This window comes from Malaclemys terrapin, chromosome 2 (genome assembly GCF_027887155.1).
Source record: "Malaclemys terrapin pileata isolate rMalTer1 chromosome 2, rMalTer1.hap1, whole genome shotgun sequence".
In the NCBI taxonomy this organism is placed as follows: domain Eukaryota; kingdom Metazoa; phylum Chordata; order Testudines; family Emydidae; genus Malaclemys; species Malaclemys terrapin.
Window position 1 is genome coordinate 154,166,626 of NC_071506.1, and position 14,661 is coordinate 154,181,286.

A 14,661-nucleotide genomic window follows, 5' to 3' on the forward strand; every position below is an offset into this window, starting at 1 on the left:
CTGATTTTGGCAATAGGTTACATACCACAGTTAGTAGTTCTGCAATTTCATATTTGAGTTCCTTCAGAACTCTTGGTTGAATACCCTGTGGTCCTGGTGACTTACTACTGTCTGAGTTATCAATTTGTTCCAAAACCTTCTCCATCTCCTGAGGATAGTGCCTCAGATTTATCACCTAACAAGAAGGGCTTTGGTGTGGGGATCTTCTGATCAGCTGACAATTAATCCACCATTGGAAAAAGCTTACCAAGGGAAGAAATTAGTTTAGTATTGATTGAAATTCAAATCAAGTTCTGACATCTTCCTCAAAAAGGCACAAAGAGCTACAAAAGCCTTTGACTATCAGGCATCCTGGCTTTTTATAAACCATCAACCACAGGAAGCACATTTAGTCCTATGTTTGTATGGTGCAAAGTGTAACAGGGCCCTACACCTGATGCGTGTTTCTGGCGCCATCATAATGTTGATCTTCGTAGCATGATTCATGGCCACCTTTAGAATGGGCAACTGAAAAGCGGGACTTAATAATATGCATTACTTTGAAGGATGACTCTGGTTTTCCTGGAGGTTTAGTGCTGTTAGGTTTTAGAATATCTAAGGTGCGCTGAACAGAAGGTATGCCTGTTTTTATAGATTTAAGAATAATAAATGAAAGTACTCAAACTTCAAGTCTCTGATGTAACACCTTTGGATTAGCAAGCAAAGGTATCAAAATCCAGCTATGTTTTACAGTCTGAAGCAAATAGAATCATCCTTCCATAAACGAGGTCCTACATCCCAACATGTTCAGCACTTAGGTTTCCTAAGCACTTATTCATTATGGAGATGACTAAGACATAGTGCTACGTTCTACTGGAACTATATCTGAAGCCCAGTGTAACTTCAGCCAGCCAGCACCACGCACTAGATAACTTCGTACTTCTTTTCTCTAAGAACCATGCAATGCTTCTATTCCGCATTTTCCACTGGCTTCAGACTTACATTTTGGGACAATTTATCATGTTGGCTTTAATATATAAATCTCTTAGCAGTTGGTGCCCCAACTACCAATAGTGTCACCTCATTTTATTCTGAGTGTCAGCATCTGCTTAGGCCACGGAACAAATTCCAGATTTCAATGTGACGGCTATTTTGCCTTTCTGTGAAGGAAGGATTTTGCTCCAGCTGGTCAGAACTGAAGTTAATTTATATTAATCATGTTTATTTTGGTAGTATACAAAGACCAAGTCACTTTTTGGCATAAGGCAAGGCTTGTGGATGTGAAGGGATTTTTACTTGAGCATATGCATTGAAAGGGTGGTCTTAAGGATGCAGAGTTTAGGTTCCTTAATTAGGTATATCAAGGGTTTTTTTTATATATATATATACACACTTCTTTTAGATTTATACTGTTGTGCTTGAGACGTAATTAAATCTAAAAAGCATTTTAGCACTTGCCCCTGGTGAATGGGTCACTAGCCCTGGTGTTGGTCTCCCATTTGCCATCAGCTTCTACAAAACCTAAAGTCAAAGTTACTTTTGTAGTCCTCATGGTTGCTAGAGAGGAGTTCTTGTGAAGCCAAGTGTAAATTAGCATGGGTTATTTCACTGAGTCTGTGGTCAACTCCCGTGCCTCTACATCTGCTCCAGTTTTTTCAAACAGCAGCAGAGGAAAACAAGAATGCTCACTATCACTCCTGTTAGTAGCACCCAAAGAAAGATAATTTCTTATCATCCATCCTAGTGCTGATAATTAACAATTCTAACAGCCAACGTTATCAAACCCTTTCAGTCTAGTATTTGTTTTTTTAGTAGCGAAATAATTCCTTACGATAAATAAACTGTTTCAGATCTGTGTGTATGAAGCTTTTGCTTAACGGAATATACATCTTTATGCAAATTGGTGTAGAAAATCCAAAAGAGGATTTGTTATCTATTTATTCTAACTCCATGCATAACATGCCAATACATTTAACCTGACTCCTGCAAAGATTTACTACAGCTATCAGAGCACTTGGTTGAAATATGGGAGTACACTAAAATACGTCTTCCTGAACACCTAACAAGGGGTGCCAATAAGCACTTTTACAGTGCTTAACAGGACTCCAATTAGCTTCAAAACAATCTCATCTTTCTTCCACACTATCCCATTGCCTCACACTGTATAACATGTCTTCAGAACAACCAAAATAAGACTGGAGGAACATTCTTCCTTGGCCCAAATGAAGACTGTTACTTTACTGTTTGTTACTGCAGTAAATGGGTGCAAATGTATTCACATTGTAACATTCCCTTTAACAAGGTACTGTATCACAATATTTTGGACATGAAGTGTGAAGCAAGAAGTCCTAATTTTAACAGGCCTACCCCGTTCAGTGCAGTAAATGGGAATGACAATTCAGTGTTTATTATGCCATCATTTAATAGCTGGTACTGCTCCTGCATTCAAGTGGCTATAGCTCTCATAGGACAGCAAGAAGCAACATCTTCAGAAGTGGCAGAGAACTCAGCTCTGCAAGCATCTATGCAGTTTAGAAAAGCTCCTGCCTACCAAACTTCAAGTCCTGTAGGGATGCAGATTGCAGCCATCTCCTCCTGCTCCCTTCAAAATCATGCTTTGCTCCCATGCTTCATCCCCCACCCAATTAGCCAGTTTCCCTCCCACTCATATCCTACAACGGCAGGCAAGTTGAGGAGCTGGAATTTATGAGATGGTCATTTCTATCAAATTACGTGGCACAAACACGGTTTGTTGCTTCTTGGCCAAAGAGTGTATTGTGGCTATTTGTGTGGCCACAATTCTTGATTTAAGTCCTTGCACTTACACTTCTTAAGTCAGTACAGCACATCTGAAGGCTAGTCTAGATCAGGGTTTCTCAACCTGTGGGTCAGGATATGTTTCAAAGGGTTGTGTGTCAGCTCCCATCCCACAGGGCTGGCTGGGCTCGTCTCCTTGCTCCCAGCACTGCAACCTCTGGGGTCCCAGTGCTGCTCAGGTCTGGCCCAGCCATCCTGACGACAGGAGTCTGTGTAGGACAAATCTGAGTGAGTGGCACTGCATCCCAATGAGCCAGGTGACAACTCCACTCACACAAATGTGGTCAGGTCAGAGGGGTAGGCCAAACCTGAGCGGTGCTGCAACCCCGGAAGTTGCGACGCTCAGAGCAAAGCCCAGCCAGCCCCACAGCACAGGAGCTGCCACTGTGGGGTGAGCACTGGGCAGGACCCATCCCTCCTCAGGGACAGAACCCAACTGAAACCACCCCAGGGCCTCCACCCCCAGACTATTTACTGGGTCATGACAGGCCATACACATTTACAAATGGGTCCTGAGCCCTAAAAGGTGGAGAACCACTGGTCTAGAGACTTTGTTAATACAGATACACCAGCAAGGCCCCCTAGTGGAGACTCAGCATATACCAGCAAAACAGGTTCTTTAGCTGGTGTAATTAATCCACTTTCCCAAATGACCAACTGTGCCAATGAAAGGACTCTCGTTAGTATAAACTGTGTCTACATGGGGATTTTGCCAGCACAGCTGTGTGTGAGGGGCATGGGTTTGTTTTTTTTCCACATCTCTGACAAAGCTATGCTGGCAAAACTGTAGTATAGACCTGCCCTGATATTTTACTGCAATAGAGAATTAAAAATGCTCAGTCCTAGTGTATATCTAGAAGCACTTACGTTTGTTCTTTGCTGTTAAGATTTGCCGTCCCCTCCCCCCCATCTAAGTGATTCGTTTCCCACAACAGCAGTATCCTTCCTGAACTAGAGTGATTCAGCTTTGCAGATGCTGATGCGTACTCCTTTGCCAGCAACCTACTTTTGTCTTTTCCTGTGTCACTAGAAATAATTTAAGTTGAATTATATCAAATCCCTCCCCAGGCTAATGGATATTAGTTGATATTATTGCAGAAGAGAGAGTTCACTATTTAAGTAACTAGTAAGCAACAGTTTAATATATCTATTTAAGATTGAAGTTTGAAAGTACCATAATAACAAAAAATGTACACTTATTTTACCTAATACACAATTTTTCCCCGTTGCATGTTTTCCCCCGTTCCCCACATGTAATCTGAGAGAAAACTCTTTAAATTTATTTTCATCAGGGTCTTGGAAAGCTTCTAGAAACACCATCCACATATACACGTACCAGAAACGTAATAAAGCAGAACAATTTAATATGTTCTACATGATATTTCTGGTAAACTACAAATAATTATTTCAGAAGGAGTGAAAGTGGCATCCTTTTGGTAGTCATGACTCATGAGATACTTCAGAATGCAAAATCCATTTTCTCTCCCAACAGACAGATTTTAATGGGCTCTTTACAGTATTGAAATCCAGTCATATCCTGATTTCAAACTTGGACAGCTCACCTGATCAGTTGGTAGGCATCTTCTTTTAAAGTCAGTGAGTCAATCCATTCAAATCACAATGTTTTTATACACAATTTCTCTCCTTATTGGGCCAGTGTATGGCAAAGCTAGTATCTTATCTTTATAGATTGCTAGGAGTGTTGTTGCAGGTTCTTATTTTAATGTGTTGTTCCCAAACCTCTTGGAAAGAAGCTAATGCAAGTTGGCACTTCTTGAGTTAAGGACACCTATGTCCACATTTCTCCAAAGACCATTTTCAGTCTTTCAATTTTCCATATGCTGGTTGAGGGAGATTGACACTCCCAATATCTGCTATTTACATGCACCAGCATGGTGACATATTATTCTGAAATCACAGGCACACCTTTTGTCCATTCATTCCAGACAGCAAACATCTAATATAAAGTGCATCAGTTTTGTAAAACAAAATTCACTTCAAGCTTTATTTTTGCACTCTCCTGGACTCTTGCCTTGCACACAAAAAGAAAGCATAGAGTCAATTATAGTAAAATTGTTAAATGAATTAAACAGTACCACCGAATAAGTGTGCAGCAGTAGGAATATACTTACACTACTGACCAGGATGGTGACAATGACTGTGAAATGCTCTGAGAGACTAGACAGGCTACAAAAACTCAGTAATAATGGAGGGTTTCAACTATCCCATACTGACTGGAAACATGTCATCATGGCATGCAGAGATAAAATTTCTAGGTACCATTAATGACTGCTCCAAGAAGCAGTTAGTCCTGTAACCCACAAGGCAAGAGCAATTCTTGCTTTAGTGCTAAATGACATACGGGATCTGTTCCAAGCCGTGAATATAGCTGAACCGCTTTGTAACAGCAACTATAATGTAATTAAATTTAAAATCCTTGTAGGGGGGGAAATACCAAAGAAACTCACCACTGTAGCATTAACCTTCAAAGGAACTACACAAAAATGGAGAAGCTAGTTAAATGGAAATTAAAATAAGTCACAAGAGTGAAATGGCTGAAAGGGTCATGGAAACTTTTTAAAAATACCATAATAGAGGCTCAAACTATATGTATGCAAAAAAAAAGAAAGAACCAAAAAATGCCACCATGGCTAAAAAGAGTGGCAAAAAGACATCCTTTAAAAAGTGGAAGTCAAATCCTACTAAGGAAAATAGAAAGAAACATACTCTGGCAAATCAAGGGTAAAAGTATAGTTAGGCAGGCAGATTTGTAAGAGCAACTAGCAAAAGACAAAAACTAATGGCAAAAAAAGGTTTTAAGTACATCAGAAGCAGGAAGCCTGATGATTGTCCAGTGGCTCCACTGATTATTTGGGGTCATAAAGGAACACTGAAAGAAGACAAGGCCGTCACAGAAAATCTAAATGAATTCTTTTTATCCGTCTTCCCTGCAGAGGTTGTGAGGAAGATTCCCACACCAGAGCTATTATTTAGGTGAGAAATCTGACAAACTGTCCCAAATGGAGCTGTCAGTAGAGGAGGTTTTGGAACAAACTGATAAATTTAAGAGTAATAAGTCATCAGGACCAGATGTTATTTACCCAAGAGTTCTTTGAAGGAACTCAAACATGAAATTACAGAATTACTAACTGTGGTATGTAACCTGTTGCTTCAGTCTGTCTCGTACCTGATAACTGGCTGATAGGTAATGGGACACTGATTTTTAAAGAAGGCTCCAGGAGGTGATCCTGGCAATTACAGGCCAGTACGCCTAATTTCAGTACCAGGAAGATTAGTTGAAACCATAAGAATAGAATCATCAGACACATAGATGAACACGATACATTGGGGAGAGTCAACACAGCCATTGTAAAGGGGAATTATGCCTCATCAATCTATTAGAATTCTTTCAGGGAGTCAACAAATGTGTGTGCAAGGATGATCCAGTGGATATAGTGTACTTGGACTTTCAGAAAGCCTTTGATAAGGTCCCTCTTGAAAGGCTCTTAAGCAAACTAAACAGGCATGGGAGAAGAGGTAAAGTCCTTTCATGGATCAGTAACTGGTTAAAAAAAATAGGAAACAAAGGGTAAGAGCGAATGATCAGTTTTCACAGTGGACAAAGATAAATAGCTGGTCCCAGTACAGATCCTTGGGGGATCCCATGCTGTTCAACATATTCATAAATGATCTTGAAAAGGGGGGAACAATGGAGGTGGCAGAGTTTGCAGACTATACAAAAATTACTCAAGATAGTTAAGTCTTAAGCTGATTCTAAAGAGTACAAAGAGGATCTCACAAAACTGGGTGACTGGGCAAAAAAAGTGGCAGATGAAACTCAATGTTGATAAATGCAAAGTAATGCACATTGGAAAACAATCCCAACTACACATACAAAATGATGGGGTGTAAATCAGCTGCTATCATTCAAGAAAGATCTTGGTGTCATGGTAGTTAGTTCTCTAAAAACATCCGCTCAATGTGCACTAGCAGTCAAAAAAGAGAACAGAATGTTAGGAAAGGGACCGATGAGAAGACAAAAAAATATAATGTCACTATATAAATCCTTGGTACGCCCACACCTTGAATACTGCATTCGATTCTAGTCATCATATCGCAAAGATGCATTAGAATTAGAAAAAGTAGAGAGGAGGGCAACAAAAATTAGGGGTATGGAACAGCTTCCATGTGAAGAGAGATGATAAAGACAAACTGTTCAGCTTGGAAAATAGACGACCAATGAGAATATGGTTGAGATCTATAAAATGGTGTAGAGAAAGTGGATAAGGAAGCATTATTCACCCCTTCACATAACACACCAACAAGGGATCACCCAATGAAGTTAATAGGCAGCAGGATTAAAACAAATAAAAGGAAGTACTTCTTCACACAATGCACAGTCAACCTGTGGAACTCATGGCCAGGAAATGTAGTGAAGACCAAAAGCATAACTGGGTTCAAAAAAGAATTAGATAAGTTCATGGAGGATAAGTCCATCAATGGCTATTTGCCAAGATGGTCAGAGATGCATCCCCATGCTCTGGGTGTCTCTAAACCTCTGACTGCCAGAATCTGGGATTGGACGACAGGGAATGGATCACTCAATGAATTGCCCTGTTCTATTTGCTCCCGCTGAAGCATGTGGCATTGACCATTGTTAGAAGACAGGACACTAGGATAGATGGACCATTGGTCTGACTCAATATGGCCATTCCGATGTTCTTACACCAAGCAACCACTTTGTTTTGAAAAGGCTTGTCTCGCCTAAAGATGTTCAGTCAATACTTGCACATAACAGCCACCTGAAATCCCAGACAGCCTGCAGGATCCAACTGAAAGAAGGCCCCACTGAAGTAGCTACTGTACTGTAAGGTCAGGCAACATTTTCTCTTTAAAAGATTGACAAAGGATTCCTAACTTGATTTTGTTTGCCTGTTTGTTTTTGGTCTGTCATGCCAAGTAGTCCACGCAACCAAATGCACAATAAAAGTTTACTATATCAATTGTCATGCGTGGAAAAATCATCTTTGGAGTCCCGTATTTCCTTTGCAGCCTTACAGTAAGTCTACGCTGCAACAAAAAACCCACAGCACCAAGTCTCAGAGCCTGGGTCAACTGACTCGGGAGGCTCAGGCTACGGGGCTAAAAATTGCCGTGTAGACATTTTGGGTCAGGCTGAAGCCCAGGCTCCAAGACACTCTGATGCACTACATTGAAAGCCCTAGCACAGGCAAGTCTCCAGCACTGAAAGGGGTGCCCAGAGAGACTAAAAAGGGCTAAAGGTGCACTTCACCCCTGAACTCTAGCAGCAGAAAATAAGGTATGCCTTCTTGGATGATTCTGTCAAATGCTGACCTACCTGAAGTGGAGGAGTTCGAGATAGGAAATAATTTAAAAGTTATCACTTTCTTTTTCATGTTGAACTGTACATATTAGTACTGAATGGTCTCAGCCACTCAGAACAAAGATTATTGGCACAAATACTGTAAGCTACCTTTCTGCTGAAACAAGTACATAGCAGGCAAATCCATGTCCGTAGATTCACTCTTGTCCTCAAAACTTTATGTCCATAAGTATTATGGATATCTCAACATCCCCTTTCATTTTGTTATCAGTCTTCTCTTCAGTTGGAAGCAGAATTCTCATTAGTCATTGAACTGTTGTAACTAGGAAGCTCTCACCATTAGCTTAGAACAACCTGGACAAACATCTCCATCTTCATGTTGGCTAGCCCTGCATGTATATTACCTTTTAAACAGTCGACATTAGATAGCTAGCTACAGGATGCATTAAGTAGACCAATGGCTCTCAGCCTTTCCAGACTACTGTACCCCCTTCAGGAGTCTGATTTGTCTTGAGTACCTCCAAGTTTCACTTCACTTAAAAATTACTTGCTTACAAAATCAGACATAAGAATACAAAAGCGTCTCAGCGCACTATTATTGAAAAATTGCTTATTTTCTCATTTTACCATGTAATTATAAAATAAAAGTATTGTACTTACATTTCAGTGTATAATATATAGAGCAGTATAAACAAGCCATTGTCAGTATGAAATTTTGGTTTGTAGTGACTTTACTTTTTATGTAGCCTGTTCTAAAGCTAGGAAAATATCTAAATGAGTTGATGTACCCCCTGAAAGACCTCTGCATACCCCCAGGGATACATATACTCTTGGTTGAGAACCACTGATGTAGATAACCAAAGAGTATTATCCTTATTACACTATTTTGATTAACTTTACCTACTTCGTTAGGTTTCTTGGGGAGTAATTAAATGTCACTTCTTGTATCATTTCTTCAATCCATCATATAGCCTAATAATTCATCTATGAGCTGAACCCTTATAACTAAAGTACTCAGTGATATGAACCAACTTCTTGACCACATTAGCCCAAAGGTTTTTCAGAAACAGAGTTCAGCATCCTGGACATTCACCTAAAGCCTTGATTATTCAATGAGCACAAGAGCTTACTTTTACTGATGCAGTCCTATTTCAAACACTATTAAAAATTAAATGCAAAATGGCCTAAGAAGTTAACCACAGATGGAAGCTCTTTATTAGGAATTGATTTATCTTCGCTCTTTTGGAAAAAAAAATCCACTGCACATCTCAGTTTCTATCACTGACTTAATATTTAATAAAAGGGGTCAATGCTCACCAACTTAGTAAAGTTATGCATGTCACTTCCAGTATACACATCACTGCATAGACCCACACAACTTTAGCAGCGGTTAAGCGAACAGGACTACTTTATCATGTTTCTTTTTACCCCCCCACCCCCCAAATAATTCAAACACTATCCCCTATTGCTCAGAATTTTATTCCATCAGCTTACATGTAAACCCTACTTGTGTTGCAGTGCTCTTTCTGATTTTTATTAATGGTTGGATACTTGTAATTCCATGTACGTTCTGGAAGTTTAATGGTTAGCTAGTTCCTCCATTAGAACTTTGTCTTAAAAGGTTATCCAATGGTATTCACATCCTTTTTCTAATTATGATTGAGACAATGTAAGGGTAAATAATATGGTCTGGTTTACACTAAAAAGTTAGGTTGACCCATCTACGTCACTCAGGGGTGTGAAAAATCCATACCCGAGTGGCATTGTTAAGCCAACGTAACCTCTATCGACCTTGCAACTCTTCTCAGGGATTGGCAGTGTCTCCACTGAAGCGCTCCAGTAGCACTGTGATTGCATAGATGCAACTGGGGCCGCTGCAGCGTTTTTAGCATATACAAAAATCCTATGTTCTCTGTTCATGCGTTTAAAATACAAAAAGCTTGTCAAGTTTCTCCTTAAATTCTTTAGTGTTCAATTTCTGAAAGTGAAGCTAATGGGATCCTGCCTCATCTCAATAATAATCCTTTAAATAAGAGCCTTAAACCAACATATGCTGTTTCCAGCAAGTCTTGCTGCGGCGTACTGGTTGAGAAGTTCTAATGCAAAATGCAAGAGTGGTAGCTACCAAAGTTCTTTAGATTAACATTTGTCACAGAAATATTTCAGTCTTTGCCTCAACTAGCTTCTTTCTCCACTTATGGAGTAAGTACATTTTCTACTCTGAAGTCTCCTTCCTGAAGGCATCAACTAAATTTTGCCATATGACTTTTCCAAAAGTAGCTTGATGTCCTTACTATAATGGGAACAGTGAAATATTAAACAAAGTCTGCGCTTTACAAATAAGTTTTACTGGTCAGTTTCCCCCTCCTCCCCCCATAAATGGAGAAGGGCAAACAAACATCTTAGAGCCCAGTGTGCCATCCTGCAGTTTTTTTCTGTGAGATGGGAAAAGACACTAACCAGAGACACTTGAATTTCATTGGCACATAGCAGCATCACGTTCCCCCTACACTTCCAATCAAAAATTCTTCAAACTAACAACTTATTCCATATATCCTTTCACATGGAGGACCTACTCCCAGGCACCCACCAAAAAAGAAACACTTGACAGTCACTACTGCACACCTGTTCATTATCTTCACCACACATCTACACTTTGTCCTTTCCATTCACATCAGTGATTTATTAAAGTATTTTTGCAGTAGTGTATTGTAGGCCACACCTTCAGAAACAGAGTCCCTTCAACATAGCTAAAGCCAAAACAAAGCATTGCAACTTGTCCTCCACTACAGCCCCTAAGCACCCACAGGTTTATATCACATAATTCAACCGTTTTGCCAGATTCATTGATTGTATTTTAAGTATGAATGAAAAAGTCTATCAATACTATATTAAGTCAACAATTCCATGCCAAATAAAGTATTTTATGTCAACGATATAGAGAACAAAAAGTGTTGGGTCCTTAGGAATATTTTGGTACACGTCAACAGTTCTTGCAAGTGTTAAGTTTAACATTTGTAGTGGTTTATAACAAAGTCTTACACAAAGCTTTACAATTGCTAGACTATGTTAACTGGGCTCACCACTCAGCATATTTGACAGAGGTCATCTAACAGTCTCCCCAATTCTGCAACTTCTATAACTCAGCTGAATTGTATTATTAGAGACAGCTGTTTAATATTGCATTTTAAGATTCTCAATCAACAGAAAGTCATTTGTTAGGCAGAAAAGTACAAATACTGTTTCCTGTTGCTCAAGAGTTTGACTAGTCATCTTGGTAGTCACCAAGGTGATATGTCCAGTAAAGCAACTTCCTCAAGATACAGACACTAAATTTTCAACTGATTCAGTGTTCAATTACATCCCCATATTCAGTCCACCCACTCACACTGTCTGAGGTTCTCATAACTTTAATTCAAGATGGATTTTTCCATTTTTTAATTTCCCAGAGTAACATTTCATATTCTCTTGTGTGCCACCTCCTCTACTGATCACTTACCAATGTATGTTTCTTTTTTGTGGATACATTCATTAGCATTTAAGTTCCAGCCAAGACACCAAAATTCTTCACACTATAACTTCAATTCATAGATTCCAAGGCCAGAAGGGACCACAGTGATCATCTAGTCTGACCTCCTGTATAACAAAGGCCAGAGAATTTCCCCCAAAATAATTCCTAGAGCAGACCTTTGTGAAAATCATCCAATCTTGACTGAAAAAACTGGCAGTGAGGGAGAATCCACAAACCTGAGTATGTTGCCCCAATGGTCAATGTACACCTTATTTCCAGTCTGAATTTGTCTAGCTTCAACTAACTACAAGCCACTGGATTATGTTACACCTTTCTCTTCTAGAGCCCATTATTATATATTTGTTTCCCATATAGGTACTTATGGACTGTAATCAAGTCACCCCTTAATCTGCTCTTTGTTAAACTACATAGCTTGGTCTCCTTGTGTCTATATTTCTTGTGGCTCTTCTCTGAACCCCTCTAATTTATCAACATCCTTCCTGAGTTGTGGACACTAGAACTGGACACACACTTCCAGTAGTGATCACTGCAGTGCCAAATACAGAAGTAAAATAACCTCTCTACTACCTAAGATTCCTGTTTATGCAGCCCAGAATCACATTAGCCCTTCTGAGCATCACAGACCCAAATTTATGCCCATTTAAGCATGAACAGAATTTGGATCTTTACAAAGTTAAACTGAGTAGAGAGAATTCTATCAGTCTCCATTACATTGTACATCTTTAAGTTTACTGATGAAAATTTCTCTGCTCCTCTGTTATTTCTTTCAAAGTAATATGCCTATTTTTAAGATAAGACTTTGCTTAAAAACTGGACTGCAGAAAAGCTTTGCCACCTCTGTGCTACACAACAGATAAACTGGACCACTTTAAATTAAGATGGTCACAATGTCTTGGGAAGTTTTTTTTTTTTTTTTTTTTTTTTAAATGCATTGCTTTAAAAAGGCAAGCTCCCTGTTTACAGTCCCCTAAGCAATCTTAACAAAAATCTCAATTTTAATAATTGCATTTAAGCATTCAGCCCTTTGTTACTACAGCAGCCACAGTGTTGCTAACACTTATTTTCAAAGTCTGGGGAAAATGAGTGTGCAATCAAAATGTTGAACTTCATGCCTAAACTTAAGCAACATCCTTTAAGCATTTTGCTTATTAATTGGCCACAGCATCACCCTGGCCTGTATATTATTAAGTCTTTAAGAATGCATTCCCTCCCACCTCACCCCCCAACTTTGAGTACATGGAGATAAAGATCTCTGTCCAATAATGGGCAGCACTGACATGCTTTGAAGAGATTTTTTTTTTTACTTTGCTAGGAGAATGAAGCTGTGACCTGGAGCATGAGGTAAAAAGGGACATAGGGAATACATGCATATACACTCTCTTCCCGTCCCCAGCAGGGCCATAGGTAAACAAAGTTAAAAAGCCAATACATATTAATTTCTTTGCCACAGGTAAACAGAAGGGTGCTCAAAACATTAGTTTCAGTTGCTTCTGGAATCCAATTCATCATGAGGTCAGTAGTAGCACACCAACACACATACTTTGTTGACAAGCTTACAAACAAGCAAGATCCTTTGGGTTTGTTACACCAAATAGAATACTTGGTCCTTTTTGTTTGTCTAGTGGAGTAAGACTATTAATGCTGTCATTTTCAGTAACTGGGGAAAATCTGCCATGGGCCATCTAGTACAGCTGACTACTTCTACGGCTGTCAACATTCCATACTGCAAAAGCTATCTATCACAGGAAGTGTGCCTCACTGTGGGCACACTAATGGATTTCCACTTTGGCTGTTAAAAAGCATGTATAATTTTGCTGTCATTGTAGAAGCCTGCCTAACACGATGAGCAAGAGGATAGTCTCATTCTCACAAGAAAACTCACTCTGCACAAATGCTATTATCCTCATGGACTTTTCTGGTATTTGTGCATTGGTCAACTTGTTTTGAGCCTATTTCTAAAAGAGCCAGACACTCCAGATAAGTCTCAATGTCACTATTTACATCGCCCATCCATGCAAATCCCTAGAGCAAAGATGAGGTCTCTTTCAAACTGCACCTCCTCCCCCACAACCTTATCAAGCGGAAAGAACCAATTTTTTACCGAGTGCTGGGCATTCACACACACATACACATGCAACCTCCCTCATGGCATTTGCTTAGATGTCCCACGAATAAAGCCGAATTCTTACACACCTAACCCGGACTCCCCTTCATCTTTCCAGCGGTGAGTCTGCATTTTCCTTTCCAGCTCACTCCTTTTGTAGACATCCAGATGAAACAAGTAACCAAGGCTGATGTCCTCGCTATCTCCTCCTCGGGCCTGTTAGCTGGGGCACGATGAGGGAGGGAGAGACTCGCCAGAAAAGGGGAGCTGCAGCTGATGTTCTGGGGGGAGTAACCACAGCTGGAGCCTCATCCCTGCCGCCGCCCAGAATCTGGGGCGGGGTGTTACACTGGGCGCCTCGGCCACTGTTTATTCATTCGCCTTGTAGTCAGCAGGCAGCCCTTCCCCCTCCGCCGTCCCCAGCGGCAGCCGCAGCAGGCATGTGGTGGGTGCCCCCCGGGGGCACCAATCCCTTCCGAGGCGCAGCCTCTATTGCTGGGGAGTTAATGCCTCCGGCATCAAAGCTGCCATCGGCACATCACAGCTTACGCCACAGAACGCGCATTATTCCGCAGCTCCCTGGAGTGCAACTGACTAGGTACCGAGGGGAGATACTGAGGGAGGAAGAGGCGGACTCCATTTTTATCCCAGCAGCCTGTCAACAAGCTCCCCCCCTTTTCCCCTCCCCAGTCTCCAAAGCACAGCGAGACTTTCCAGCTCGGAGGCAAGCTAGCAACACATGAGCAGCAGCAGCAGCCCGGCTCCTTCCAGTGCTCCTCCTTCGTGCAAGGCAGGGAAATCCCTTAACGTTTCTACTTCCCGCTGAAAACACGGTTTTGAAATTTTCCCTCTTCCACCCATCTCCCTAACCACCGTCTAGAAATG

General features: G+C 40.5%; 1 protein-coding gene across 3 annotated transcripts in view; it reads right to left on the bottom strand.

Annotated features, from left to right (window-relative positions):
* Window positions 1-14,661, bottom strand: part of TRIO (trio Rho guanine nucleotide exchange factor) — a 433,666-nt gene that overhangs the window by 417,168 nt on the left and 1,837 nt on the right. Inside the window, exon 1 of one of the 3 annotated variants that reach the window (XM_054017965.1) lies at window positions 13,866-14,329. The exons of the other annotated variants lie outside the window; for them this stretch is intronic. Coding sequence (XP_053873940.1) covers window positions 13,866-13,908 — 43 coding nt within the window. The 5' untranslated portion in view covers window positions 13,909-14,329. Of the gene's footprint in view, window positions 1-13,865; window positions 14,330-14,661 lie in introns of those variants that run through there. 3 annotated transcript variants of the gene reach the window in all.